General features: G+C 44.9%; 2 protein-coding genes across 3 annotated transcripts in view; both read left to right on the top strand.

Annotated features, from left to right (window-relative positions):
* Window positions 1-22: 22 nt before the first annotated feature.
* fancd2 (FA complementation group D2) lies at window positions 23-21,451 on the top strand. Of its 2 annotated transcripts, XM_078946865.1 has the most exons (45): window positions 23-48; window positions 649-768; window positions 973-1,033; window positions 2,557-2,691; window positions 2,776-2,843; window positions 2,908-3,014; window positions 5,209-5,260; window positions 5,347-5,399; window positions 5,481-5,559; window positions 6,296-6,420; window positions 7,052-7,139; window positions 7,221-7,325; window positions 7,402-7,502; window positions 7,585-7,702; window positions 8,145-8,180; window positions 8,343-8,489; window positions 8,563-8,697; window positions 8,776-8,907; window positions 8,975-9,085; window positions 9,174-9,280; window positions 9,700-9,754; window positions 12,450-12,569; window positions 12,658-12,731; window positions 14,128-14,271; window positions 14,395-14,495; window positions 14,590-14,705; window positions 14,776-14,884; window positions 14,965-15,063; window positions 15,154-15,248; window positions 15,327-15,482; window positions 15,556-15,672; window positions 16,071-16,199; window positions 16,275-16,393; window positions 16,968-17,078; window positions 17,187-17,317; window positions 17,415-17,514; window positions 17,807-17,929; window positions 18,407-18,500; window positions 18,579-18,650; window positions 18,781-18,819; window positions 18,907-18,981; window positions 19,075-19,149; window positions 19,272-19,418; window positions 20,062-20,163; window positions 21,058-21,451. In XM_078946865.1, the coding sequence occupies exons 3-45, from the start codon at window positions 973-975 to the stop codon at window positions 21,133-21,135; spliced, it is 4,341 nt and encodes a 1,446-aa protein (XP_078802991.1). In that variant the 5' UTR covers window positions 23-48; window positions 649-768; the 3' UTR covers window positions 21,136-21,451. The 2 variants fall into 2 exon arrangements, with proteins under 2 accessions (XP_078802991.1, XP_011472951.1); XM_011474649.4 differs by lacking the exon at window positions 23-48 and having other exon boundaries at window positions 483-768.
* A 697-nt stretch (window positions 21,452-22,148) lies between these two features.
* tex264a (testis expressed 264, ER-phagy receptor a) overlaps window positions 22,149-27,074 on the top strand; it is an 89,434-nt gene continuing 84,508 nt past the window's right edge. The window contains exon 1 of the mRNA XM_004068477.4: window positions 22,149-22,701. Within this exon, the coding sequence (XP_004068525.1) occupies window positions 22,444-22,701 (258 nt within the window). The 5' untranslated portion in view covers window positions 22,149-22,443. The remainder of the gene's footprint in view (window positions 22,702-27,074) is intronic.

The following is a 27,074-nucleotide window of genomic DNA, read 5'->3' as shown; positions in this document are numbered from 1 at the left end:
CCCATCGTGCACTCTGCGCATGCGTTCTCAAGAATTTTTAAAAGAGAGGTAAGTGTTCTTATCCTATAAATCAACACGTTGTTTTTTCTTTCGGTTATTAAAGCAGATTATAAAGAGATAGATTTGTCTGTCTCATTGACTGGAATCATTGTTACCAAAATATAATGTTGTAAATAGTTATGCTAATGTCATGCACAACTTACTTTCGGGATATTCTTTATTAATAAAATTTTAAATGTATATATATAGTAAATATTTTAAACACACGCGGAATATAAAGCCATCTTGTCAAGCAGTAAAAGTAAGTTTTTGGACGAAACAAAGAAAGCATCATGTAGACATCTTGTTTAAGAATACTCTTTGATCCATTAAACATGTTTGTTACTCATGTTCATCAGCGTAGAGCGGCAAAATGTTTCATCAGTGGTTTTGCAAACACCCCACCCATCAGTGCTCAACCGTTAACTAAAACAAGCGCACTTGACATTAAGCTAGTTCCAACCGTTCCAATCTAATAAAACTCATAAAGTGGTTATCCCTCTTGTATATATAAAAAACGATTTTTATTATTAATTAGCTGTAAAATGTGAAATTTAAAACGAGGACATTTTGTGTTGTGAAAGAGTTCTTCGTGCATTTTCTCAACAGGAAGTGGGAAGTTCCGATGTGACGTAGAAGAAGTCGCGCGCTTTGGCGCGGAAGTTTGTTTGGATCTTCTGTCCGCTGGTCGCCTGTGGATTGTTTCGCTGTAAAAACAGAACAGAAAAAGTACGTTTTTGATGCTTTAGTTATTCCTTAACCCTATAATAAGACGAAATTAAACCCACGCGCATGAAAGACTGTTTGTGCAAAAGTTGGTGGTGTATGAATTTAGCTACAGCTGACAGTTTCTGTCTTAGTGGTTAGTTTTGACAGAGTCGGAGGCCGTATTAATGCGCAGCTTTCACACCTTTTATGTTTGTTTTTTATTAGATGATGAGGAGAAAACGTCGCTCATCTGTGGACAAGGAAGAACCGTTGTCTACAGCTGCCAGTGAGTACTTCACTAGAATGTGGTTTTATAATCGGGTCAGTCACGTGACGCGTGAGTCATCACACTGGCACACAGCTGGAACCAGCAGAGATGCGCACAGCTGGAGTGAGGATTCCTAATCTCGACGTTGATCGGTTCTACAGGGCCCCTCCAAAGCGAATCCCAGAAGCAGACAGAGTGCTCTGATTCAGAGAAAAAGAAATTCTAAAACTGAACGTTCAGCTCACCCACGTGGGCCCAGAGCCACAGATGACGTCACTGTTTTGGTCAGAGAAGATCTGGAGATCTGTGCAGTCTCAGCCTGTAAACGAGAGCCTGCCGATCTGTCAGACGAGGGAAATCTTGACCCCTAGTCCTCACAATGCAAAAGGTTTTTCCAAGTCTCACACCGACCGACCATCTGGTCTTTAATTAGGATGATGCCGCTTTTAGCCCAAACCCCAAAAATCCTGTGTTGTTTTTCAGGACATAGTTTCTGCAGAGCGGCAGGAGTTCATTAGAAATTCAGCTCTTAGCTGTGCACAGAGTAAGCTCCAACAGTGTATATAGAGCGGATCAGGGTGCTTGTGCCCCCCCCCCCCCCCCCCCCCCCCCCCCCCAAGTGTATTTTTTAGATCACATTACCATCTCTTTCCAACTGGATTTTTTTTCATTTGCTCCTGATTCACAACGATTTGAATAAAGAAACCTGAAAAAAAACGTGATTTTAGTCTTAGTTTTCTTTGTCCTCCATCATCAGAAAAACGCCACAAGGACAATAAAAAAAAACCCACAGTTTTCTTCAGAGCGGACTCTGGTCTAATTTAAGTCAAAGGACTCCGGTCTTTCCGATAGTGAAGCTTCAGTTGAAAGTAGAAACGTCTTGGGCCAGAAATCACAGCAAAAACACTGAATCGGTTCCCTTTTTTTAATTCCAACGTGAACAGATTCAAATACTTCATCAACAAAAATGAGATGAAAAGAAAGATTAAAGCAAACAGAAATTTACTAAAACAATACCAATCTAATTGTTCCGTATTATTAAAAATGGTGCAAACAGAAGTGAATTGAACCCCATAAAGTACCTCTACTGCCAACTTAGTATGGATATTTACTTTGTACTTTTGTATTGCCAACTATTTTGGACACTTTTTCTGTTTATGCATAAGCATTTTAGGATGACATCATACACCTCATGTTTACGTTTTGCCTTATAATATATATGCACAAGACATTAACAAACTAATAAGCAGGTAACAAACATAAAATGGTTACTTTGATTTGAAAGAACAACCAACGATCTTTTCCATTCCACCAGGAACAAATTTGGTTTGCCTTTATAAAGTAAAGTTTTCTCTTTCAACCGAGCAGAAGTGGAGCTTTATTTTATAAACTCGAAATGCTTGACAAACAAAACAAGAAACCAAAAAAATGGATTAATTAATTCCATATCATATTTTCTAAATAAGAATAGAAAAATGTGTTGTTTTCTCAAAGGTTGTGTCTCTGCTTCATTTGATGACGTTATTTTTTGTTTTCTCCAGAACCAAAAAAGGGCCGCAGCGCTGGTCGACAAGCCAAAGAGGCTGTTGCCGTGGAGACAAATGAAAGTGTCTTTGCTGTCTTTGTAAGAAAGGCTGGGGTCACCTTAAAACACGACGCTCAGTCCAATGAAATTGGTAAATAGACTCTCAGGTCCAGCAGGTTGATAACCAGAGTCAGTGCCTCACTCCTCCTCCTCCTCCTCTTCCTCTGTCCTCCAGCTGTGGATCAGGTGGTTTTCCAGAAGCGAATTCAGCAGCAGCTGCAGAGGAGTCCTCAGTTCCCCGCGGTGAGTACGCCGCCTGCAACTCCCCTTTAAACACCAACCTTCCTCACACGGGACTGTTCCGTAGATCATACAGGAGTTCATCACCGGCATGGAGGCACACATTGAAAATCCTGACACTCTGAGGGTCTGCCTCCTTCCATGCGTCCCCCAAACGTCTGACGGACACATCAGGTGAGCTTTCAAACACAAACAGGGCTCCTGCAGGGTCTTAAAAAGGGGAATTTGATCATTTGGAAATAAGGCATTTAAAAAAAGTCTTAAATTTTGAAATCTTAGAAGTGGTGCAATTGAAACCTTTTCTGGTCTAAAGTTTTATTATGTAAGTAAATGCACCATCATGCTGGATGCAAACCACTGATGTTAATAGAAAGAACAAGAAGAAGCACCCACTTCAGCCTTGCAGCTCCGTGCAAAATACACGGCGGTGAGAAGCTAGTTGTGACCAGGGCTGAAAGGAAGCTGGTACCACCCGGTACTGGTACCGGTAGAAGATCTGCCGGAGGTCGGCCCAGCTCTCTGCTGCTTTAACACTTATTCAAAAGCAGCTGCGGGCTCAAACTGCCGCTAAAACTGTGAGTCGGGCAGCTCTTTATCTCCTCATTTTAGCGTCTATGAGGTTTTTAGTTACTTATCATGACGTTGCTCTGTCCTTTCACCTTATCCACTAATTCTGTCACTTTCCCGAACAAACAGGACTTACAGGGTACCTTCAGACTTGTTGTGCTTTGTCGCTCAATTCATTCCCAATCAAGGAGGCAGATTTCTGTGCTGGCTGGAGGTTGGTTAGTTTGCATCGGGACAAGAACAGCAACAAATGATTCCTGCAGCTCTCTGTTGTGATTGACAGTTCCAGATAAAAACCTGATGCAATGATAGACATAAAATGTAGTTTATATTTGAAAAAAGAAGAATGCAGGGAAGATTGTTCAGGAAGAAGATGCAGGTGAGGATGAAGATGTAGCAGCTGAAATGAGTGGAGGAGAAGAAGAAAATCAGAAAGGAGGAGGAGGAGGAGGAGGTGCACTTTCTGCATTCGTCAACTTCTTTAGGACAATAATCAGTTTAAATAGTTTTCTTCTACAAAGCCCCGTCAACAGTTGTTTTATTCTCACCTGCATTTCTCTGCATTAGGGCTGTAACCATTGATCTGAATCCTGATTCAGATCATAAAATATGGGTGACGATGCGATTCATAGCCTATAACGATCCCATTCTCTGAGCTAAAATGGATCCAGAACGTCTTTATCCCAAACTTCAACCACTGTGACTCAGAGAGAAACACCTGGAACTGAACAGGGAAGTTTTCCAGATTCCGTGAGTTTCTTCAATGAACAATGAAGTAAACAAGAATCAGTGTTGGGTAAATTACTTTTAAAGAGTAATTGATTACTTTATGTACGGGATGAAATAGCAATTACATGACTTTACTCATACTCCAATTAAAGGGCTAAACAAGGGCAGTCAGGTTTTTTGTAGCCCCGCCTCATTACTTCCACCACAGGAACATGAGAAGATGTACATTATGTCGCGGCCTACATATAGTATATAGACCGGTTGCTCACTGGCTCTGGGGCAATGGAGAGCAGTTCATCTCCAGGACACAACTTGCACCTAACTGTCCTGCTTTTTGCTTTTGTTTTCAATAGATTGGAAATAGTCAGAAAATCTCCAGTTACTAAACGCCTCGACGTTTTCGTCATGTTTCCGCTCTTGTCATCTTACTTTAATCTCCAACTCTGCATTAGCGTGTACACATTTTTTTAGATTAGAATCCGTTCTGTTTCCTTTAAGCAAGAGGCAAAGTCAGAACCAACTGTTTATGTGAGTAATGAGGGATTCTGTACTCTAGTAATTGTAATTTAATTACTAACATTTGAACGGTAATTCATGATCTCACTCCGTCACTGACACGGTTTGCTCTGAAATTCAAGGATTTGGTTTTGTCTCCGTCCATAGGGCTGGGAATCCGGCAGATCAATTGCTTTTCAGTTTTCATATGCAACGTCTTGTAGGGGCCGGTTTAGCTCGTGCTGGTTTGTGGCACTTTCCATCCGTGAAACCAGGGTTCGAATCCGGGCTGCTCCCTGTTCCCTTCTCTGCTTCTATGCCGATCCCAAGCCCGGATGAATTGAGAGGGTTGCGTCAGGAAGGGCATCCGGCGTAAAACATTGCCAAGTTAACCATGCAACTCCTCCTCGACTGAGAGGTTGTTTCACTGTGGCAACCCATGATGGGAAAAGCCGAAAGAGGAAAAGATATGCAGGGTCTTAAAAATTCCTAAACTGGACCTGAAGACATGTGAAGGGGACGTTCATGGCTTTCATTGCAGCTCTTGTCACCACAGCGACTCGTGTTTTTCTTCCAGCTCCTTCCAGGAGAGCTTGCTGCGGATGTTGCTGGGCGTTGAGATGCTACAGGTCTGTGATTTACTCCCACGTTTTCCAAACCTTACATTTCTCCACCAGAACTATTCAGAAGGATTTTTGGTCTGCTTTCCTTGCAGACTTTGATCATTAACATTTTGCTTGAGAAAGTCCCAGAGTTCATGCTTGACAGGTCAGGAAGTCCTCTGATAACTTTAGGGTTTCTTTGTTGTTATTGTGGAGGATTTATCTACGTTTCTGCTGTACTTCTCAGCACTGGTGATGGAGGCCTCAGCTTTCCCAGAATGATCATTAACCAGCTGAAGTGGCTGGACAGAATCCTGGATGCTAAGGTAATCAACCTGCGCTGATGTCACCCCTCTCCTGCTAATCACGCCCAAATGTTTTGGTCATGCCCAGTGCTCGGATCACTGTGGTCAGATCTATTTGACACATTATGGAGAGCATATAGATACGCCGTCACACCAAATCACATGTCTGCAATGTTTGGTATTCCCCCAACCGCTGACATGCTGAAGCGAGTCGTTGCATTCACCACCCTATTAACACGCAGGCTAATCCTGCTGAACTGGAAGCCCCCCCTGTTCCCCTTCGCATGTCCTCTGGGTCCCTGAGGTGCTCTACAATCTCAAACTTGAGAAGCTGAGGTGCTCACTTCCAGATTGAAGCACATGGTCTCCTTGATATTACCTCACTGGCTGACTGAGCGCCGGTGTAACGAATGGTTAAGGCTGTTACCCTGGTTTTCTCACTTATTTTACTATTATTATTATTTATTTTTTGTATTAGATACTTTATTATTTCTAAATGACAAAGTGGCTTACTTATCCCCCTTTTTTGTTTGTTTGTGTCTGCCCTGGCCTTTTGGGGGTTGTTTAAGGGGGTGGGTGGGGCTGACATTCGACTGTCTTTTTTGTTTTTTTTGTTCTAACATCTCATTTAACACTCTGTATGTCTGTTGAAATGTAAAATGTTCAACAAACAAAGTTCTAAAAAAATAACAAACTAACCTGCGCTGAGGTGGACGTTGAAGGGCGTTTTCTCTCTCGTTCCGGTTTCCTCCTGCAGGGATTGTCGCTGAAACTCATGGAGCTTGTGTCAGTAGCGCCTGTAGAGGTTCAGCGGGACGTCATCACAAGTTTACCAGAGATACTAGATGACTCCCAGCACAACGATGTCGGCAGAGAGCTCAAGTGAGTATCGCTCTCTGACCACCCAGGATTCAAGCGGAGGTTTAAACGTCCCACTCCGAGCCTCTTTTCTTCTATTTTCAAAGCATTCTCCTTAAATTGCGATGATGTAATTTTTAGACAAAATCCAAAAAACCCGTGTCGTTTTCTAGGACGTAGTTTCTGCAGAGCGGCAGGAGTTCATCAGAAATTCACCTCAGGGTTGTTGGAGGGACCGTGCTGTGGCGTAAGGCCGCCCCCTTCCCCCTCCCTGTTGCTGAGAGCTCTCTGGTTACACGCCCTCCCGCTAGCCTACAGCCCCTCACACACCCAGCCCAACATTGGCGGAGCAACAAAAATGGCGAGCAGCGTTGGAGCTATCCAGCCGTAGCGTTTGGGAACCAGATTCAGCTCAGAGGAGCTTGTGGGCCGCTCAGCGTATTTCCTACATCACAAAAACGATCTTTTTCAAACGGATTTTTTTTCATTTCATCCTGATTCAGAACAATCTGAATAAAGAAATACTCAGAAATGTAATTTGGAACGGAATTTTCTGTTTATGCAAGTGTACTCCATCCTCAGAAAAACGGCACTAGAACATGCCAAAACACCAAAAAGGCCATTTTCACCGCAGTCTTTCTCTTTTTCTGTGAAGCTGTTTGTTGCTGGAACGCACTCAGCTGACCGTCCCCATCCTGGATGCCCTCTCCAGCCTCAACCTCAGTTCTTCATTACTAACAGAGGTAGAATTTCCGCCTTGCTGGGCCCGCATGAACGCTGGCGTCCGTGCCCGCGCTGTGACCTGTAACTGTTGGCTGTTTCAGGTGCGGACTGCTGTCATGGCAACGATGGCTGCTGTGCAGCTGGAGGACCTTCCCGTCGTGGTCAAGTTCATTTTGCACTCCGTCTCATCCTCGGATGCATACGAGGTGAGGTACTCGGTCAGCAAATGTAGGATTTCCCTCCTTAGGTGTTGTCTCTGCAGAACTGTTTTGTGTTTCGTAGGTGGTGTGCAGTCTCCGGAAAAACCTGGAGCTGGAGCAGTGCGTGCTTCCTGCTGCGCTTCAGGCTTCTCAGACTCTGCTGAAGACTAAAAGAGCTGCAGTGTGAGATGCAACTCCAGCTCAGCTGCTCCCTCTGAAGGAGATGAGAGCTGGCTTCATTTGTTCTTTTGCTGTTTTCCATCAGGTCTGCTCCAGCAGCAGCAGCAGCAGCGAGCAGCAGCCAGGACAGCATCAGTCTGGTTCTGGACGGCATCAAGTCAGCTGTGCGCTTCCAGAAAACCATTGCAGAGGCTTGGCTTAAGGTTGGATAGTAATCCGGACCGTCCATTTTTTTTAAACAAATAAATTGTTTTTTTTTTAAGATTGTGAAGAAAAATCAAAACAAATAAAATATGATTTAATAATTCTAACTTCTTTAGGCCTCAAATAAAACAGAAAACGTGATTAATCTAAAATATATTTAATTTTGTAAGTAATTCTTTTTAAATCAAAAATTGAATTTCACACATAAAAAATCTTGTTTTAATTTATTTGAAAGTTTTATGTATATTTTTAACATTTGTTTGTTGAGTTTATTGATTTAGAGAAGCACTGACCTCAAATTCTTTATAAGGTCACATTTTAAAGGGAAAATGTCTAAAGCTTCATGTTTTTCTATGGATTTTTGTTAATGTTTTTTACTTCTGTGTTTTAAATAATTTCCGATTTTTGCCTAACCTTACTTTTAATCTGTTCTCATATCAGGCCATAGAGTCTGTAGAGGAGGAGGAGGAGCACAAGGTGAGTTCATAGCAGTTGTTTCTGCTCAGTATGTATATGGAGGTTTCCCAGGCAACAGGGATGTTTTAGGACATCCGGAAGGAGACGCTTTGTCATGCTTTCACGTGCATGTATGATCAGTAGCAGCTCCAGTTTGGATGAATGTGGTCGTCTCTGCATCAGGTCATCGATCTGCTGATGCTCTTCATCCTCCACTCCACCAACGCCAACCAGAGCCGCAGGGGGGCGGAGAGGATGCTGAAGCTCAAAGTGAGGACCGGCCTCATCCAGGAGCCGCTGCTGCAGAGGACCTTCAGGGACTACGTCCAGGTGCTGCACGCCTCCATCGGAGCAGCAGCCTCCATCGGGACGGCTCTTTTACTCTCCTCTGGTGACGTTGCAGGTGCTGCGAGGATACTTCTCCTCCATTCTGGCTCTCGCTCAGAGTTTGCTGCGTTCCCCCGACCCCGGCCTGGTGGCTTTTGGTGGACACATGTACCGATGCTCTTTCACCGCGTTTGATTCGTACTGCCAGCAGGTGCCGTCACGTGTGACCTCAGACCCTGTTTTGTTAGGCAGAAGCCCGTCTTTTCATCGTTTCCGTGGTTTCCTGCAGGAAGTCGTGGGCTCCCTGGTGACCCATGTGTGCAGTGGTGCGGGTGGAGAGGTGGACATGGCTCTGGAGCTGCTCTGTGGCCTGGTGACAGAGAAACCCTCAGAAATGGCCCTGTATGCCGTTTTTGTCAAGGTATGGATGTGACGCTGGAGCAGCACGTCGGTTTTGCTTTAGTTTTGACTGACAGGTGTTTGGACAGGGAATCTTGGACTACATGGACAACCTGACGTCTCAGCAGATTCGAAAACTTTTCCAGCTTCTAAGCAGACTGGCGTTCGGGCAGCAGCAGCAGCAAGGCTCTCACATCCAGGTAGACTGTTGCACACTCATCTACAGCAGCTCAGCTTCAGCTCTTTGATCACCTTCTGTCATGGTAACCCTAACCCCCCTCCCTCCAGGATGACATGCACATTGTGATCCGCAAGCAGCTGTCCAGCACTGTGCCCAAGTACAAGCGGATCGGCATCATTGGTGCAGTCATGATTATAGGCAGCATGGGAGCCAGGTAACAGATATTTACCGCACACAGAAATGTCTGTGGGCGTGTCCAAATTCCAGGGCTGCGTCCTTCCCGGGCGGCGTTGGCCGGATGTTAATGTCTGTGATAATTCCAGCGGTTACATCCCGTCGTGAAGCAACCGTGAGTCCCCAACAGAGAGGAGTAGTGAACCCGGCACGGGGCTCAAAAATTCCCTGGCTTATATTATATCCAAACTTCCAGCCCGCCATTGTTGTCAGACAATCTCAATGGCCCGGATGCACCAGACCAATCCTTGAAATCAAGAAAAAGAAGGCCGTGTTCGTTCGGCTGCATTTGAACCGAGGAAGAACGCAGCCCTCCAATGTGGACAGAGCCATAATTTAGTGTTTGTTCTCTCATGTCAGAGTCAGTGTGTCTTCAACATACTGTCCCCTCAATCACAGGTCTGAAGGGACGGACTCGCAGAACGGCTCGCTGTCCCAGGAGACGCTCAGACAGGTATACGTCCCACCAGAACACCTGTAGCGGATTCAAAAAAAAGTCCTTCTAAACCATCGTTATTTGTTTTAGTGTGTTGCAGAAAAATTACATCTGTGGCACAAACCTTTTGATTTTACTGAAGGATTTTATTATTTGCAGAACAACTAAATCTTTCAAAATCACATGGCAACCCTGGAAAAGTTTCCTTCTCAAAACATGTAAAGAAATTGAATAGAATATGTTTCTCCCTTGTTATAAAGGACAACATTTCTGGTGGAACTTGTAGAATTTGTTCTGAATGAATACTTATTTTAAGGTATATTTCTCTGATAATTGAAAATAATTATGTCCTAAGTGGGCATGTATGGCTCATAAAAGAGATTTTTATCTTTAAACTAGATGCATATACTCATTTACTCCCAGAAAAATCTGATTTGAAGCGCTACAACAGTCCAACTGTCCTTTTTTTCTAGACCGTAATCATGTTAAAGTAAAACTAGAGTCAAACATTTTAAGATCATTAGTCTTAAAAACTACATTTACTTTCAAACTTGTGTCTCAGTGTTGTTAAAGTCCAACGCCAGTCATCCTTTGATCGATTTTCAAAGCCTTCCCGGGTTTTCAATCATGATTATGCCTGACAAGGTTTGTGCAGCGTGGAAATTGTTCATCAGAAGGAAATGGAGGGATTTTTGTGCCATCATTCCGAGTGCATCACTCACTGTTTGTGAGTGTCAGAGTTTGTGGTTTTGCAATGTGAACTTTAGTCTTTAGTAAGGAAGGTTCTGCTAATTTTCTAATAAAAAAAAAAAGTCCTTTATTTGATTTTCATGCGTGTGTTTTTCTCACTTCCAAGCACCGATAAAGAAACGGCGTCCGCTGAATCGGCAGTTTTCCTCAGGGAGAATGGTTGTTTTCACACAGACCCAAGCAGATTTGGCTGTGCAGCAGCAGAACACGTCAAAGGCGTTTACAGAGAGGAAGAAATGAAATGAACTGCAGGCTGTCACACAAATGCAGCAACGAAGAGCAAACTCTGGATCTAAACATGAACAAAAATCCACATAAAGTGTTAAGTAAGGGTTAACGGCCATCCAAGTGTGCAGGATCAGAATTAATGCACTTTGCAGAAGCAACCATCCGACGCAAAGAAACCCGCTGGTACCATGGTCACTTACAAAAGAAATACATATTTAAATAGTTTTTAGGCAAGGCAAGTTTATTTGTATCGCACAATACGTACACAAAGTCATTCAAAGAGCTTCACAAACAGGAAAATGTATTTAAATCACAAGACATAACAGTGCAAAGATTAAAAACATACATATTCATTATAAAATGTACTTTAAAAGAAAGGGAAGAGAAAAGAAAAGGAAGAGAGGTGAGGATAAGGACCCTTCAGGTACACACACGGCTAAACAGGAATGTTTTGAGTCTGGATTTGAACCGTAACACAGTAGAAGCCGGTCTCACAACCTCAGGGACACTGTTCCAGCTTTTAGCTGCATAAGACTGAAACGCTGATTCCCCTTGTTTAGTCCCGACTCTGGGCCCCCGCAGTAGGCCCTGAGGGGTCCCTGAGGTCCTCAGAGTCCAAGATGGTTCATGTGGAGAGACTTGTAAACAAGCAGAGCTGCTTTAAAGTCTATTCTTTGAGCTACAGGAAGCCAGTGCAGAGACCTGAGCACAGCACTGATTTACTCTTTTACAGCTCGTTTGGGGAGCAGGCCGTTACAGTAACCTAACCTACTGGAGACAAATGCATGAAGAAGTATCTCCAGGTCTGACTTTGACACTATGTTGGATTTTGCCGATGTTTTTTAGATGGTAAAATGCTGCTGACTTGATATGGCTGGTAGAGTTCAGGTCAGAGTCCATGATGACCCCCAGGTTTCTGAAGTGACTTGAAGGTTTTAGAGACAGAGAGCACAGGTAACTGCTGACACTTTGTTTCTGTGGACCAAAGACGATGACTTCAGTCTTGTCTGAGTTTAGCTGGAGAAAGTAGTTTTGCATCCAAGCACTGATCTGTTGGATGCAATAACTTAGTGAATCCACTGGCCCAGATTTAGTACTTTATTCTTGTCATTTTTCTGGTTTGGATCACTTTTTCACAAAAGTGGACCACATTTGTTGTGCGGTGTGGCGCTGTCACACTTAACCGGTTGAGCCGACGCCGACCTCAGCGACGGCTGAAGCGGCAAAGAAAGCGATAAATATGCTTATCATCATAATGGGTCTAATAAAGCATCAGTACAGAGAAAGTTCTCCTCTTACCGCCTGTTTTTGTCCAGATGATGAAGCTAAAGGTTGTTTTGAAGTAGCCAGCGCAGTGATACAGGAACTTCTTTTTTAGTGTGTTCATTTTCCCGGAGCGTTATAATTTTTTAATGCACACCCAGCAGCCAATCAGAATCAAGCATTCATAAGAGTATTTATTGTCTAGTTGATGTTTTATGTGAAGGATTTTGTGATGTTCTGACTGAAGCTCAAGTCAATGTCCATCAACTATTCTAGATTTCTAACAGAAAAGGCAGAAAATCGTTTGTGTTTGTGAAGGAAACCTCCTCCGGCATATGGAGCATCCTCCTCCACTCTTCGGATCAGAGTTTTCCGATCATTGTCCCTTCTGCTGAAGCCGCTTCTCGCTCACGGGTGACAGGACAAACTCTCCTTTCAGTTTCTGCGCTCCTCCTTTGTGTTCCTGCTGCAGGTGACGGCGCTGATGGAGCTGGTGAAGTCCAGCAGTGAGAGCTCTCCTGAAGCTGCAGCTCTGTACTACGACGAACTGGCCAACCTGATCTGGAGCTCCACTCTGGACCCACAGGTGCAGGTGAGCTGTTCTTCCTCAGTGACTCTTCACTTGTGACTCCCTCATTGGGGGAAAAAACAAACCTTCTAAAACGATCTCCCTCTGACAGGAAATGATGGGAAGTCGGGTCCTGGATGATTTCCAAGAGGATTTTGTGGTGGACCTTGGGCCGGATATAACTGGGTTAGTGCTGAAGGACTGGATGGGTCGTAGCACTGGTCCCCCCCAAAAAAGACAGCCTACACTTTCCCTGTTTCATTTATATTCTAGTTCGGAAGGAGGTTTTGACTCCTGGATTCTCCCCAGCACATCCGGTGGAGGTACAATAACCATTCGACCTGCAACAACCGTTCGGGGTCCTTCGACTATTGTGATTGGCTGTCCGTTGGTCCGATGACGTGTCAGATAGTGATTGGTCTGGAAAAATTACTATACTACCATAGAAAAAGATATTATGCGGTCCGTTGTAAACAAACAGAGCTCCGACATAGAGCAAGATCATCTTCTAAAGGTGCTTTTATTATTGTTATGATTATTATTAAGCCCATTAGCAGCCGAACGGCCTGCGGTCAGAACCCTTCTCTGGACCGAACACTATAACAAAGCACCTTCTCCGCCTGCAAACACGAAGCTACGAGACTCCAGCTGCTCTGTCAGCAGAGACACGTTCACTCGTGTGGAGCAGCAGGTTCATTTTAACAGCCACAGATCTTTTTACTAAGTGGGTTGTGGCAAAATCTCTATAAACATCACAAAGAATAATGTCACACAACTTATGAGGGAAAAGAACTTTAGGTTACACAAGGAAACATGAAATGAAAATATGTAGATCCCGAGCAGATCTCCACGATACGTAGTTTGTCCAAGTGGGGGTAATCGTAGTGTTATCCTGTTATCTTCAGTCGAAAGGACCCCAAACGGGAATTGCAGGCCGAATGGTTACGGTACCTACACAGGCTCACGCCTGATCTGCTGCTTTCTTAAGGCGGCTGCACCAACCGCTAAATTTAAACCCCCAAGCTAGCAAAGTTGACAAAAACAAACTTATTTGGAAAGTTTCTTTATGCAGAAACAGACCTTTGACTTCAAAGGACAAAGAAAGCTGCATCTAACAGCAAAAAACTCCAAATATGGATTTACTGCAGTAGTTGCTGTCTAATGTTACAGGATGCTGCTTGAACAGTGGATTATATTTCAGTGAATGTTTGTATTTTGTATTTATCCGTTTATCCGTTATCCGTTGCATGTTCAAAGTGGGACGAGGCTGAAGTCGGCGTCTGATTATTTTTAGCTTCTACGTTGACAGTTATGGATAAAGGGAAATTATATTTCTCCCCTTAGTGGTTCCTACACAAAGTGTAGTGTCCAGATAAAGTTTAAATCAGCCGCAGACGTTTTACAGAAGATTAGGATGAAGTTTACCTAAAGGGAAACTGGAAGCTAAAATGCCAACGTCATCCCTCGCACAGAGACATGAAACCAGCCCGTGACCAGAAGAAGGTTGGCGTCCACTGGGTTAAAGGTCATGGACTTTCATCCTGATACTGATACTAGTGATTCTCTCGTCTGTTTGCTTTAGTTCTTTCCTTTTGCCACCTCGTGTGATGTATAACCTGGATGACGATGAGAGTCAAGGAGGCATCGCCATCAACCTGCTGCCCCTACTGGCCAAAGACACACAAAGCAAAGGAGATGAGCTGACCCACGACAAGAAGCCGCTGAAGTCAGTGACCTTCAAACCATTTCTGATGTTTCCCAGCTGTTTTTTACACTTCATTTCTTGTGTGTTGAACTTCTGCGTGGCTTTGATGGCTGACAGCCTGAGCGTTTCTTCCTCTCTTGACAGGAGGGTTTCTCCTCTGTGTTTGTCTCCATTCTTTCGCCTCCTGAGGCTCTGCGAGGAGAAGCGGCACCAGGGAGACCTGGAGGAGATTGATGCCCTCCTGGGTGAGGGAAACAAGAAAGTTTGCGTCTCTTTTTGTTGATGTCTGTGGCTTGAAAGCGCTCGGTCTTTGTGTTTTGGGGTTTGCTGCGTGAGCAGGCTGCCCCCTGATCCTGGCAGACATGGATGTCGTGGAGAAAGTTGAGAGCCTGTCTAAGGCGGAGAGGGACTTCCTCTGCGCTCTACTCTTCCACGCCATCAACTGGTTCAGAGAGGTAACTGCAGGTCGCCGTCAAGCATTCGGTTCATTACAGCCAGCAGGACTGAGGCAGGCTCCTCCCACAGGTTGTGAATGCCTTCTGTAAGCAAACAGAAACGGAGATGAAGATGAAAGTCATGACTCGACTGCAGAACATCACGTACCTGCAGACGCTGCTGGAAAAGGCTTTGGCAGGTCTCTTTTCGGCCCAGAACCCAAACCTACCTGCTTCATTAAAGACGTACTTTTCCTGATAACCTTCCTATGTTGAGCAGAAACGCCTGGCTTTGTTCCTCCTGTTTCCAACTTTGATGGAGAAAGCTCCGACAGGCTGGCTCTCTCCTCTGCTGTTCCTGCACTCAAGCCAAAGAAAGGTTGGTGGATCTGACCAATCTATGAATCACGCTAGAGCTTTAGAACATGGATTCTTTTGCAGATTATTCTAAAAGTCACTTCTGTTTTAGACGGTGCGGGAAAGAAGAGGAAAGCTGCTGCGAGGCGTTCCTCAGAAGGCAGTTCTCAGCCCGCAGAGGCGGCTGAAGCGGATGAAACCCAGCAGGTAAAGAAGCCCCCACACCCGCCACACCTCCACCCAGTGCAAACACATAGCTGAAAGCATCATCCGTCTGTGCCGAAGGAGCATCCTGAAAAGGAGAAAGACAAAGACGTCTGGCCGGGGGTCAGTCTGTCGGTCTTCAGGCCCTTTTTCAGAGAGCTGGACTTGGAGGTTCTGAGTGTTTTGCAGTCCGGCTTGCTGTCTCGCTCCCTGCTGGACTCGGAGCTCCACACTAAGGTAGAGTTAAACCCGTCAGAGTTCTGCTTGAGGGTGGTGAGTCCATCTAAACAGCATTACATGTGTTACCGAGGTGCGGGAAGAGGTTCTGCTGGGCCCCGCCGAGCTGGTTTTCCTGCTGGAGGATCTGCTTCACAAACTGGAGTTTAGGCTAACAGCCGCCCCCACCAAGAGGGCTCCATTCCTGAAGGTACAAACCATCCGCTCTCAAATTTACAGCTGATGTCAAAGGAACTTTACGGTTCCCCTTCCATCCAATTTGACCTCCATTTTTGTGTTTTACAAAACAACAACTTTTTAATTTGCCGATAATAAAGTAAAAGTGAAGAAAAGCCTTTCAGTGTGTTCATACTGAGCCTGGTGTGATAAAACAATAAAATACTAAAAAAAATTAAACACCCAAAATGTAAATGTAAACATACTGGTATGCAGCAGGGATACAGAGATTCACTTGTCCCACGATTTGGTTCAGTGTTGGAACATGCGGTACGGTTTTGAACCGAGAATTGTGGCGTCCATGATTTTAACGGTCAACTCTGTCCTTGCAGTCATTTAAAGATGCATTCTGTAAATAACGCTCTCGTCCAGACAAGGGCCGACAGAAGCGTCGGCTTCTCCCACCTGCAGCAGCGGAGCACCAAAGATATTGCGTCCTACTGCGTCCAGCTGCTGCCCGCCCTCTGCACTCACCTGGAGAACTGCCACAACCATTTCCAGGTACAAAGCCACCGGCTGGGATGGAAACCGTGAACTCCTGTCAAATCTCTGACCACGACTGCTGTGTGTTCGCAGGCTCTGCTGTCGAAAAACGATGGCTGTGTTGATGCGGCCGCCGCAGATCTGCAGGAGCATCGGTTGATGTCTGCAAGCTACCAGCTGCTCCTGCAGGTCCTGAACACCGTCTTCAGCTGGTGAGGCTGAGCAGAGTGACGTCTGAAGAAACCTGTGAGAGACCCACTCCGATGAAAAGGCTCTTTGAGATGTTCTAGTGGTATTTTCCTCATGATGAAAGCGTTAGGCTTGAAATGACGTTTCATTTCTTTATCCAAATGGCTGCGCATCTGAAGCAGAAATAAAAATGTTGATGCCAACGATCGTATTTGTGACGTAGAAAAAAAACGCTGGGCGAGCCACAAGCTCCCCGCTCCGCTCCAGTCTGATGCTGACAAACGGATCCACGAACGTCTTTGTTTTCTCCAGAATATTTGGAATCTGGATCTAAACTGTACGGCTAGCAGCTCCGATGCTCCATTTGTGTTGCACCGCTAACAAAGGGTGGAGTTGTGATTAGCACGGTAGTTCATTCTGGAGCCCCGTGATGGCAGATATTAGCTGGAGACCTAAAAGGTCAAAAGACCACCAGGAACTCTTTTACAATCGATCAAAAGATGATGGGAGTGGGACTTAAAATGATGTCAGCGACTGAATCATTTATTGACTTTTGTTTTGTTTTGTGTGTGTGTGTGTGTTGGGTCACATCCTCAGGTCTGGATTCAGTCAGCCAGGACACAGGAACCTGCTGAAGAAGGCTCTGGGCGTTTTGGCGGAACGTCTCAAAGAAGGAGATGCTGATCTGACCCTGGAGCAGTTTGTGAAGTAAACCATTTGTGTTTGACAGTTAAAGTTTGGGTTCCAGTTGAATTGCTTTCAGTCTCAGTTTGTGATGAGGCGACAGTGCTGAGACTTGGCTGTTTTTGTCTTCAGGCACAGCTTCGAGTACCTGCTGAACTTCCGCAGCACAATGCCGAGTCTGAACACGGCTTTGTGTCTCTCCCAGCTCCTGTCCACTGTGGCAGAAAGAGGAGGAAATGCTGCTGCTCACAGAGATCAGACCGGTCAAACTGATATGTTACTTGTTTTTTTTGTTTCATTTAGTGACATGTGAAGTTCCAGCATCGAAGGCTGATTTCTGCCTTTCTCTCTCCCTTACAGCTTCCCTCGCTCGCCACTTTCTGAGCCAGGTTTGGGTGACGGCCAGTGGAGAGAGAGAGCGAGGGAACAAATTTAATGAAGCTCTGCATGCCCTCCTGACGTGAGTCTGAAATCACAGCTTAGAGATTTTTTTGGAACTGCCTCCACCAATATTTTAGGAACTGTAATTTCCTAAATGCTGGTTTACCTTCCAACAAAGTGATGAAAGACCTCTGGGTCTTCAGCACCATGAAGCAGCTCAGACGTTCATTTCTGTCTGTCTACTTCTGACGGCCAAACGTGCACTTTTCCTTCAGAGTTTAATAGAACCAGTTCTGAACCTGAACCTGCTTTTTGTCTCCATGCACCACCTGTGTTGTTGATGAAAACTCCCATCCTGCTGGTTGCTGCAGCATTTATCTGGAGCAGGTGGATGACATCCTGAAGGTCGTGGAAGAAATCGCTGGAGAAGGAATCTCTGAGCTCCTCAACGTGTCCAAAGATGAAAGCTCAGCATCCTGGCCAACTCTCAACAGGTCGGCGCTCGGCATCCAACGTTTCACCTCAAGACATTTAAACTGCTTAGATTATTGCCTTTACAGTGTTTTGGACAATGAGAGCAGCACTTGAAAACATAGAACCAGCTTGTTTTTTCCCTAAATGAATTTAGAAAAAGCTCATACTCATTCGTGTCAGTCTTCTTCTGAGTTTAGATAAACGTTATCGATCCTGCCGGGGGGAAAGTCAGTTGTTACAACTCTGGGGGATCAGGCATCGAGGTCCAAAGAACGTGTAAAAAAATACTATAAAAAAAACACCCGTTTTCTGCATGCATAGCCAGAATAGCAGTTGTGCGTTGAATGTTTTGTCATCAATAGAGTGTTTGTGCGGTCTAGCAGTGGTTGGAGTGACGGACCTCTGGTGCCGCTGTGGGTGTAACGGTCTGCTGCTGGAGATGTTGGTTTCAGCTGGAATGCTCCGTGCTCCATCCATCGGCTGGTTGTTCTCTGCAGGCAGACCTTCCTGGTGTTCTACAAAGTGTTGCTGGCAGAGCTGGAGAAGGCCGTCAGGAAGATTCCTGCAGGAAAATCCAGCGATGACTCTGAGGTCAGCCCCAAACTAACTCTGTTTGCTCAACTTCATGACGAGAGACAAGTCAGAACACCGAACGTGTCCATCCTTCAGGCTCAGAGTGAGAAGCTGCTGACGTGGAACCTGGCAGTGCGAGATTTCCACATCCTGGTAAACCTAGTGAAGGTAGATTTGCCTTAAACCTGTGATGATCCACAAAGGGTTTCAGCTTTCTTCAGCTTCCCACTGGAATTGTTTGACAGATTTTGTTTGACTCCATCTTGAATAGTGATCTGTTTGCTCTTCTCTCATGCAGGTGTTTGACTCCAGGTCAGTGCTTAACGTGTGCTTAAAGGTGAGCTGACAGCGAACGCATCAGACCGTTGCTTTCACATGTGTGTGCCTTTGTTATCTGTGATCAGAACTAACTGTGCATTTCCAGTACGGAAGACTTTTCTTGGAGTCCTTCCTGAAGTTGGGAATGCCGCTGTTGGACTACAGTTTTAAAAGACACAAGGTAGAGAAGAAAAAAGTTCCTCTGCAGGTTTCCCTGTTTAATTCAGCTGATGAATGGTTTTTCTCTCTGCTTTTGGTACCTTGTATTTTGAAGGAGGACGTTCAGAGCTTGCTCAAGACCTTCCAGCTCAGCACTCGTCAGCTCCACCACATGTGTGGACACTCTAAGGTCTCGTGAAGTTGGATTTCTTTTTGCACAGTCGTGTCTTGTGTCTTGACACGTGGAAACGGCTCAAGATGCGCGCTGGTTATCTTCAAAAAGAGTCTTCCTTGTGTTGTGTTGGTTGCCAGATTCGCCAGGATACCAGCTTGACCAACCATGTGCCAGCCTTGAAGAAGAGCCTGGAGCTGTTTCTGTACAGGGTGAAGGCCATGTTGGCGCTCAACAACTGCCAGGAAGCCTTTTGGATGGGGAATCTGAAGAATCGCAATCTGAAGGTTAGATATCCTCTGAAAGCCTTTCCTGTTGTGGTTTTTTAAAGACCCACTTCAATCAAAACTGCACTTTTGGGGTTCTGGTATCATTTTTCTGATGATGGAGGACATATATGAAAAGGAAAATGAAGATTAAAAAAGCATTTCAGAGTATTTTGTTATTCAAACTGCGGTGAATGAGGAGCAGTTGATAAAATGTGGTATGAAAAGGAGCGGACCACAAGCGCCCCGCTGCGCTCCTTCAGACAAATAGATCCGTGTGCGTCTTTGTTTTCCTCAACTGAGCTGGAATCTGGATCAACTGTACGACTGGAGGGCTCCAAAATTGCTCGCCATTTTTGTTGCACCACTAATGCTGGGTTTGGGTTGTGAGGGGCTGTAAGCTAGCGGGAGAAAGATTAAAAAAAGGGACGATGGGATATCAGTCAGCAGAGGCGTACTCCCCACCTAAAGCCCCTCCCACAGCTCAGAGGGGTCTTTCTAATGATCTCCTGCCACTCTGCAGAAATGATGTCCCAGAAAACGACTCCGTTATTTTGGAGTTAGTCTAAAAACGGCATCATCGGAATGAAAAGACCACTGGGAACGTAAATAGATCGAAGGATGATCGGAGCGGGACTTTAAAGAACTACTCTGTGTCTTTTAGGGGGAGGAGATTCTCTCACAGCGGTCACAAGACAGTGACGAGGACGAAGATGAAGAAGAGGGCGAGGGTCTGCCACTTCCACAGCAACTGTCAGATGATGAGGTATCTGACGTTTCTAACGGTAAAACGGCGGCCGCAGAGACGAGGCAGCGGGGTTTCATCCTCTCTGAACATAGAACTGCACAAACAGTCATGAAGCCACAGCGACAACGAACAAACAGTAACAGCAGTCATTTGAATTCTGTTTCTGTCCTTTATCCATATTTGACATGAAGCGTTTGCTGTGTGGACTCACTCCAGTGTTGCATTAAGCATGTAAGAGTCTATCAGTAATATAAGTATATAACTATGGGATGTCATTGCAAATTGGGCAAAAGCAGACAAATAAATACGAGTAACCCTTGTTCCATCCTAGGCACTTTAACATTAGGAGTTGGGTCATCTAGACCCACTAGACCAGGGGTGGGCAATTCCAGGCCTCGAGGGCCGGTGTGTCTGCATGATTTCCAGATAGTCTTGCCCTACTCGTGGCTGATTACCTGGTTCAGGTGTGTCCAGCCAATCAGAACATGCCAGAGCAGGGTATGCTGGAAAACATACAGGAATGCGGCCCTCAGTGCCCACCTCTGCACTAGACAGTGCTCTGAACCTTTTTTCTTCAGTGATTTGTGATCTTCACTGGTGTCCATGGATTACATGAAATCTTTCCACCTTTATCCACCTTTGTCGTGGTAGGGAGAACACGTCAATGTAAGGGGGGGGTCATCTAAGATAGCACAAGGGTTAAAGAAGTTGTAACTGAACGTTTGTGTGTGACGCCTGCATCAGAGCACTGCACTTTGAACAACAGTGACACCTACTGTCCTAAAGGTTGAAGGTAAATACTGGACATGATGCTGCAGGACAATGGAGGATTTTCCAGCCACTGTGTTGCTAAGCTGAACTTAAATTGATCATTTCTTCTTTCAAACTTGACTCTCGTCTCGTCTCCTGCAGGCTGACAAGAGCGACTCTGAGGCAACAAAGAAGACCAACGGAGGAGATGAAGATGAAAGTGCAGATGACTCTGAGTAAACCCAGTCAGTATTATTAGGGGTTCCATTATTTTCTATCCTTTATTGAGTTGGAAAAAAAAATCGAATTTAAAAGTGGCCTGTTTATAGTCTTCAAGTAGTTTGATGACCTTTAGTGTCAGACATGCTGAATGGGGAAAAAGGTTTGTTGTTTATTACCTCTGTTTATTTCAGTAAGAACTTTAGGCTCACAAAGAGTTCATGAAATGTAGCTTTTGTTCAAAGATTCCAGTTTTGGGGCTTTGTAACTTCACATTCAGCTTTGGAAAATGTTATTTCTATCAAGAAAATAAAGACGTTGTTTGTCTTGAACACAACAGATTTTGTGTTTTTGTAAAAAGTGATTCTGATCTTTGTTTCCTAAAAAATGTTTCACTCACTTTGATCGTCTCAAGACAGGAATAAAGCCAAGAAAAACACTTATTCTTATTCTTGCCAGGTTTGTGTTTGTTTATTTAGTGTTTACAGGCCGCGCAAATGAACCACACAGCTTTGGTTTTAAGGAGACATTTTCATTTCACAACATTAGCTGTTTTTCCCACAAGATCTTTACGGTACAAATGTTTTACAAACCTCGAAAAATAGCAGTTAAAAGTAAGAAGTAGTCATTTTTTATCTTTAAATCCCCTAAAGAGGTCTAAAATTGCTTCAATTCGTTCTAAAGTGAAAACAAACGATCCTTTTAATGCTGACTTTTTTGTTACCGCACACAGTATTAACCTGGGCATCCCAACACATCACAACACAATCTGCATTTAAAACAAGACTTGAAACGAAAATCAGTGAAAGATCATAAAAAAGTGTTTTCCTCTTAAACCTGGGCTAAACCACATTTAAGAAAAACGGGGGTGCAGCCAATATTCGCGCGCAAGCTCTTGATTTAAGCAGATATTTGTCAGTGTTTAAATACGTGTTTTTTATTTTTGCTGTTATAAGAGAAACGTGTGATAATTTGATGGCGTTGTGTTGAAATCTACAGCAGTTATGTAAAAAGCTCGTCCGCGCCTCCCCTTCCTGCCGGAGAAGAATGGTCTATTCAGGAAGCTTGTTTCGCTGTTTGTGAAAAAAAAAAAACCGTAAACAAACGAGCTTTCTACTTCCACTGAAGCGCCTGCTGTCACCTTCCTTTAGAAATATCTGTAGCTGTAGACAAAAGAAAAAATTAACAAAAAAAGAAGACTATTAGAATCTTCGGTTATAGTGACGCCTCGGTGTTGCTTGTTGTTGGAGTAGACTTAGTTGCGTCCGGCGGAGGACGGTTTGACTGCAGCCACTCCATCTGCTGCAGCGCCCTCTTCACTAATACACCATGTCTGATTTCATCCTGCTGCTGCTGATCTTCGTCCTCCTGCTGTGTCTGCTCGTGACAGTCGGGGGGCTGCTGGTGTACTCGGGGCTGCTGTCAGACGTGGTGGTGAAGACGGGGCCCCCTCCTGTCCCCAGTGTCACCATCGCCTACAAGTTCAAGCGGGGCTCCTACAAGGACAGTGGTGCGGGCTACACGGAGAGCTGCAGCATCGGCCCAAAGCTGAAGTCCATCGGGATTTTTTACGATGATCCTAAGGAGGTGAGAGCCCACCACTCTGCAGCTGGCCTAAAGCTTGTGTCCTTCTTCTTCTTCTTCTTCTTCCTCTGGCTGCACAGGAGTTGCTGGTCTGTTCACACACGACTGCTAACCACAACCTGCCCTGTGTGTCCTGATGAGTTGCAGGTCAATGGGACGGGTTCTGCTTGACTAAAAGATAAAAGCTGTTTAGGTTTTTCCAAGTTTGGGGTAAAACACACCCGTTATGTAATAATACCCTGTCATTATAAAAGAGTGCAATGACATGGTCGTCCATGGAAATGCTTCCACAGGCAGCCGTGCTGGTCGTTTTCCCGCTCCAAAGACCATTGTTTAAAGATATCAGTCAAACGGTTTGCATAAAACCATTTTCGGTTTGACAGATCAACACACATCGGATGTCCTTTTCTTTCCTGTCAGAGTTGGACCTAAACTGTCTCTTCTAGAGGAGACTTCCAACAGTAGAACATTTCTATCAACAGGACTGCAAATTCTATCAATTTAATAATTCAGGTAAAAGTCAAGTAAGTTGACGAGAAAAGCTCCTAAAATGTCTCTAAAGAAGCAAATGTTCAAAAAGTTGAGTGAAAGTGAAGCTCCCATAGCTGTCCCACCTGGGTGTGAGACGTTTGCTCCCCTGGGGGAGACGCCACAGCGGTCGGGAACCCCCTCCCAATCCAGCCCCTGTCTATCAAGCAGGGAGCCCCACTTTTAGAGTACTTGTTATGACTCAGCCTGGATTTGATCTCGCGACCTTCCAGTGTCCGGGCGGACACTCCACCACAAGACTTTGGAGTTTTCACCAAAACGCCATCATGGACGTTTTCCGTGTCATGGCTCACACGAAAACGTTGGGGGTAAATAATCATCTGACTAGGTGTCAAATATCAATGGCCAATTTTTCTCAATGAGCTCATTTACTCGCTAACCAGCTAAACACTAACCAGAAGAAACGTGTGAACTCCTACCAAACAGCTCATGAAATAAGTCTGCATTTGGACTCTTTAGCACTGACAGCACAAACAGAACAGGGCAGTGTGGAGGCAGTAGTGTTGTTTATGTTGGGTAGCTTCAGGGGTTAATGTACAAACTGCCCCTTTAAGGAACTAAGCCCGAGTGATGAAAGCGGTCAGCTGCTCGTTTGCCACGTTGCTCTGTTGATTCTTCTTCTGTCATCTGTGCCTGCAGGGCGTTTTGCCATTTTCCATTTTTAAAGTGCGTTGGAAAAAAAGAAGTGCCAACAAAGCCTCCTTACATGCAGCTGACACACAAGGAAAATGTTTTTCTGTCAGGATCCCAGCATAACGTCCTACACCCAAAAAACAAACAAACTGATTCAACCCAAATGTTACATAAAGTAAATCTGAATTTGTGATCTGTGCAGAGTTACATGCTGTTATGCATCTCCCAGCTGTTTTTTGTTTAGTTTTTCAGCTGTTTTCAGTCAACAAGACTTGTCTACACAACAGTTGCTAGTTAGACAGCAGTGTTTAAGTTCCCAGCCATACAGGAAGTTCACCCACACACACACACAGACACACAAAGTTGTGGGAAGCTCTTGTGTATAGTCTGAGAGTAACCTGAGAGTTCCTCCACAGTGCCATTCGAGTGCATTTCGCTACAGCTAAGACAATCATTTGTAGAAATAATGTGGTCAAAAGAGACTTTATGGCAGCAGCAGACACACAGAAGGTCATTCTATTCATTGAACACATAACAAACTTGTCTAATATTTCTTTTTAAGTAATGCTTATTTGCTAACAAAGTCATAATTTTGTAACTCTCAGATGATTTTGTAAGGATAGTTTTCTGTTTTCTACCAGTTCTTTGTGTTTTAAAAAAATAAGGTCATTCGTTTGACAAAGGACAATAACAGAAGTTTTTTCCATACGCCACTGGACTGTGAGAAGAATTTCCATCATGAGATCATGAGTGTCTTTTTCCTAAGACGCAATGTTGAGGTTTGAATCCCTGACTTGACTGACTGACAAACAGCTGCTCGACTCTATGAGTCACAGGCGCCTCCCGATTCAACACACCTCTTTCAAATGATGTTTGTTGTGTTTTTTAAAGCTGGAGGAGATATAAAGTAAGAAAAAAGAAAGCCTAACAGACATCAAGTGTAGGTGAAATATTAGTTCTGAACACTAGATGGTGCTGTTGGCATTAACGCTCCACAGAGACTTTGACAAAGTGTATCCCTTGTGCTATCTTATGGGGTCCAAATGACCCAACCCTTACATTGATGTGTTATCCCTGTCATGATAAAGGTGGAGAGGATTTCATGTGAATCCATGAACACCAGTGAAGATAAAAAATATTTGAAGAAAAAAAGGTTCAGCACATTGTCTAGTGGGGTTCAGATGACCCCACTCCCAACGTTAACGTGCCTAGGATAGCACAAGGGATTTATACACATCTATATGTGTGTGTGCGTGCGTGTATGTATGTATGTATATATATATATATATACACACACACATACACTGTATATAATAATATAAAAGTGTGTTTCTGTGGTTTGTTGTGACTCAGTTCAGAGAACAGGAACACAAGTCAATTTACTTTTTAATAATTAGTTGCCATCAAACACAAAATTTAAGGCTTCTCATTTCTGCAATTTAAAACTTTTTATTTATTCAGTTTAAATGCTGCTGTTTGATGTTTTAAAATCCCTCTAACTGGTCGTGCTATTAATTGCTGTTTTGAAAGGAAGCACAGGTCTGTCTTAAAGACTCAAAAATATTCTCACTTATTCATCAAGCAGAATACTTTGAATAGATTTATAGAATTAATTTGGTGCTATAGTGATAGCTGGACCTTCTGACTGTTTTAGTGCTTATTAATTCTTGGCTAGTTTTAAGCTTTTATTCTCTTTGTTTTTTAGGTGTCCTTCAAAAAGGAAACATAAACTATTTTGTTTCACATGTATGGCACCTTAGCAGTCTAAGCGAGCTGCGGCCCGGACTGTTGCGGAGGTGAAAACTCGGTCCTGGGAGGAGTTCGGTGAGGCCATGGAGAAGGACAATCGGTTGGCCTCGAAGAAATTCTGGCAAACCATCCGACGACTCAGGAGGGGAAAGCAGTTCTCCACAGGCACCGTTTTCAGTGCAGGTGGGGAGCTGTTGACTTCGACTGGGGACATTGTCGGGCGGTGGAAGGAGTACTTCGAGGATCTCCTCAATCCCACTGACACGCCTTCTTTTGAAGAAGTGGAGAATGAGGATTTTGGGGTGGGGCTGTCCATTACCCGGGCTGAAGTCACTGAGGTAGTCAACGAGCTCCTCGGTGGCAAGGCCCCGGGGGTGGATGAAGTCCGCCCTGAGCACCTCAAGTCTCTGGATGCTGTGGGAGTGTCTTGGCTGACACGTCTCTGCAGCATCGCGTGGCGGTCGGGAACCGTACCACTGGACTGGCAGACAGGGGTGGTGGTTCCCCTCTTTAAGAAGGGGGACCGGAGGGTGTGTTCCAACCATAGGGGAATTACACTCCTCAGCCTCCCTGGGAAAGTCTATGCCAGGGTACTGGAGAGGAGAGTCCGTCCGATAGTCGAACCTCGGATTCAGGAACAACAGTGCGGTTTCCGTCCTGGTCGTGGAACAGTGGACCAGCTCTACACCCTATCTAGGGTGCTGGAGGGTTTGTGGGAGTTCGCTCATCCAGTCCATATGTGTTTTGTGGATTTGGAGAAGGCGTTCGACCGCGTCCCCCGTGGCATCCTGTGGGGGGTGCTCTGGGAGTATGGGGTCCGGGGAGCCTTACTGAGGGCTGTCCGGTCTCTGTATGACCGGAGTAGGAGCTTGGTCCGCATAGCCGGCAGTAAGTCAGACCTGTTCCCGGTCCACGTTGGACTCCAGCAGGGCTGCCCTCTATCACCGGTTCTGTTCATAGTTTTTATGGACAGAATTTCTAGGCGCAGCCAGGGGCCGGAAGGGATCTGGTTTGGGGACCACAGGATTTCCTCTCTGCTTTTTGCAGATGATGTTGTCCTGTTGGCTTCATCGAACCGGGACCTCCAGCGTGCATTGGGGCGGTTTGCGGCCGAGTGCGAAGCGGCTGGGATGAGGGTCAGCACCGCTAAATCTGAGGCCATGGTCCTTGACCGGAGAAAGGTAGTTTGCCATCTCTCGGTCGGTGGAGTGTCCTTGCCCCAGGTGGAGGAGTTTAAATACCTTGGGGTCTTGTTCTTGAGTGAGGGAAGATCGGAGCGTGAGATTGACAGGCGGATCGGAGCAGAGTCCGTAGTTATGCGGTCGCTCTATCGGTCCGTCGTGGTGATGAGAGAGCTGAGCCGAAAAGCAAAGCTCTCAATTTACCAGTCGATCTACGTTCCAGTACTCACCTATGGTCATGAGCTATGGGTCATGACCGAAATA

This window comes from Oryzias latipes, chromosome 5 (genome assembly GCF_053564925.1).
Source record: "Oryzias latipes strain Hd-rR chromosome 5, Olatipes_Hd-rR_3.1".
Lineage (NCBI taxonomy): Eukaryota > Metazoa > Chordata > Actinopteri > Beloniformes > Adrianichthyidae > Oryzias > Oryzias latipes.
Note: the sequence above shows the minus strand (reverse complement) of the source record. Positions and strands in the feature narration are given on the sequence as shown.

Excerpts from the sequence above, each read along its gene's own strand:
- fancd2 (XM_078946865.1), top strand. The coding sequence starts at position 973 with ATGATGAGGAGAAAACGTCGCTCATCTGTGGACAAGGAAGAACCGTTG. Across the intron at positions 17,318-17,414 it reads TGCTCACAGAGATCAGACCG|CTTCCCTCGCTCGCCACTTT; the intron begins GTCAAACTGATA and ends TCTCCCTTACAG. Across the intron at positions 19,150-19,271 it reads ACATGTGTGGACACTCTAAG|ATTCGCCAGGATACCAGCTT; the intron begins GTCTCGTGAAGT and ends GTTGGTTGCCAG.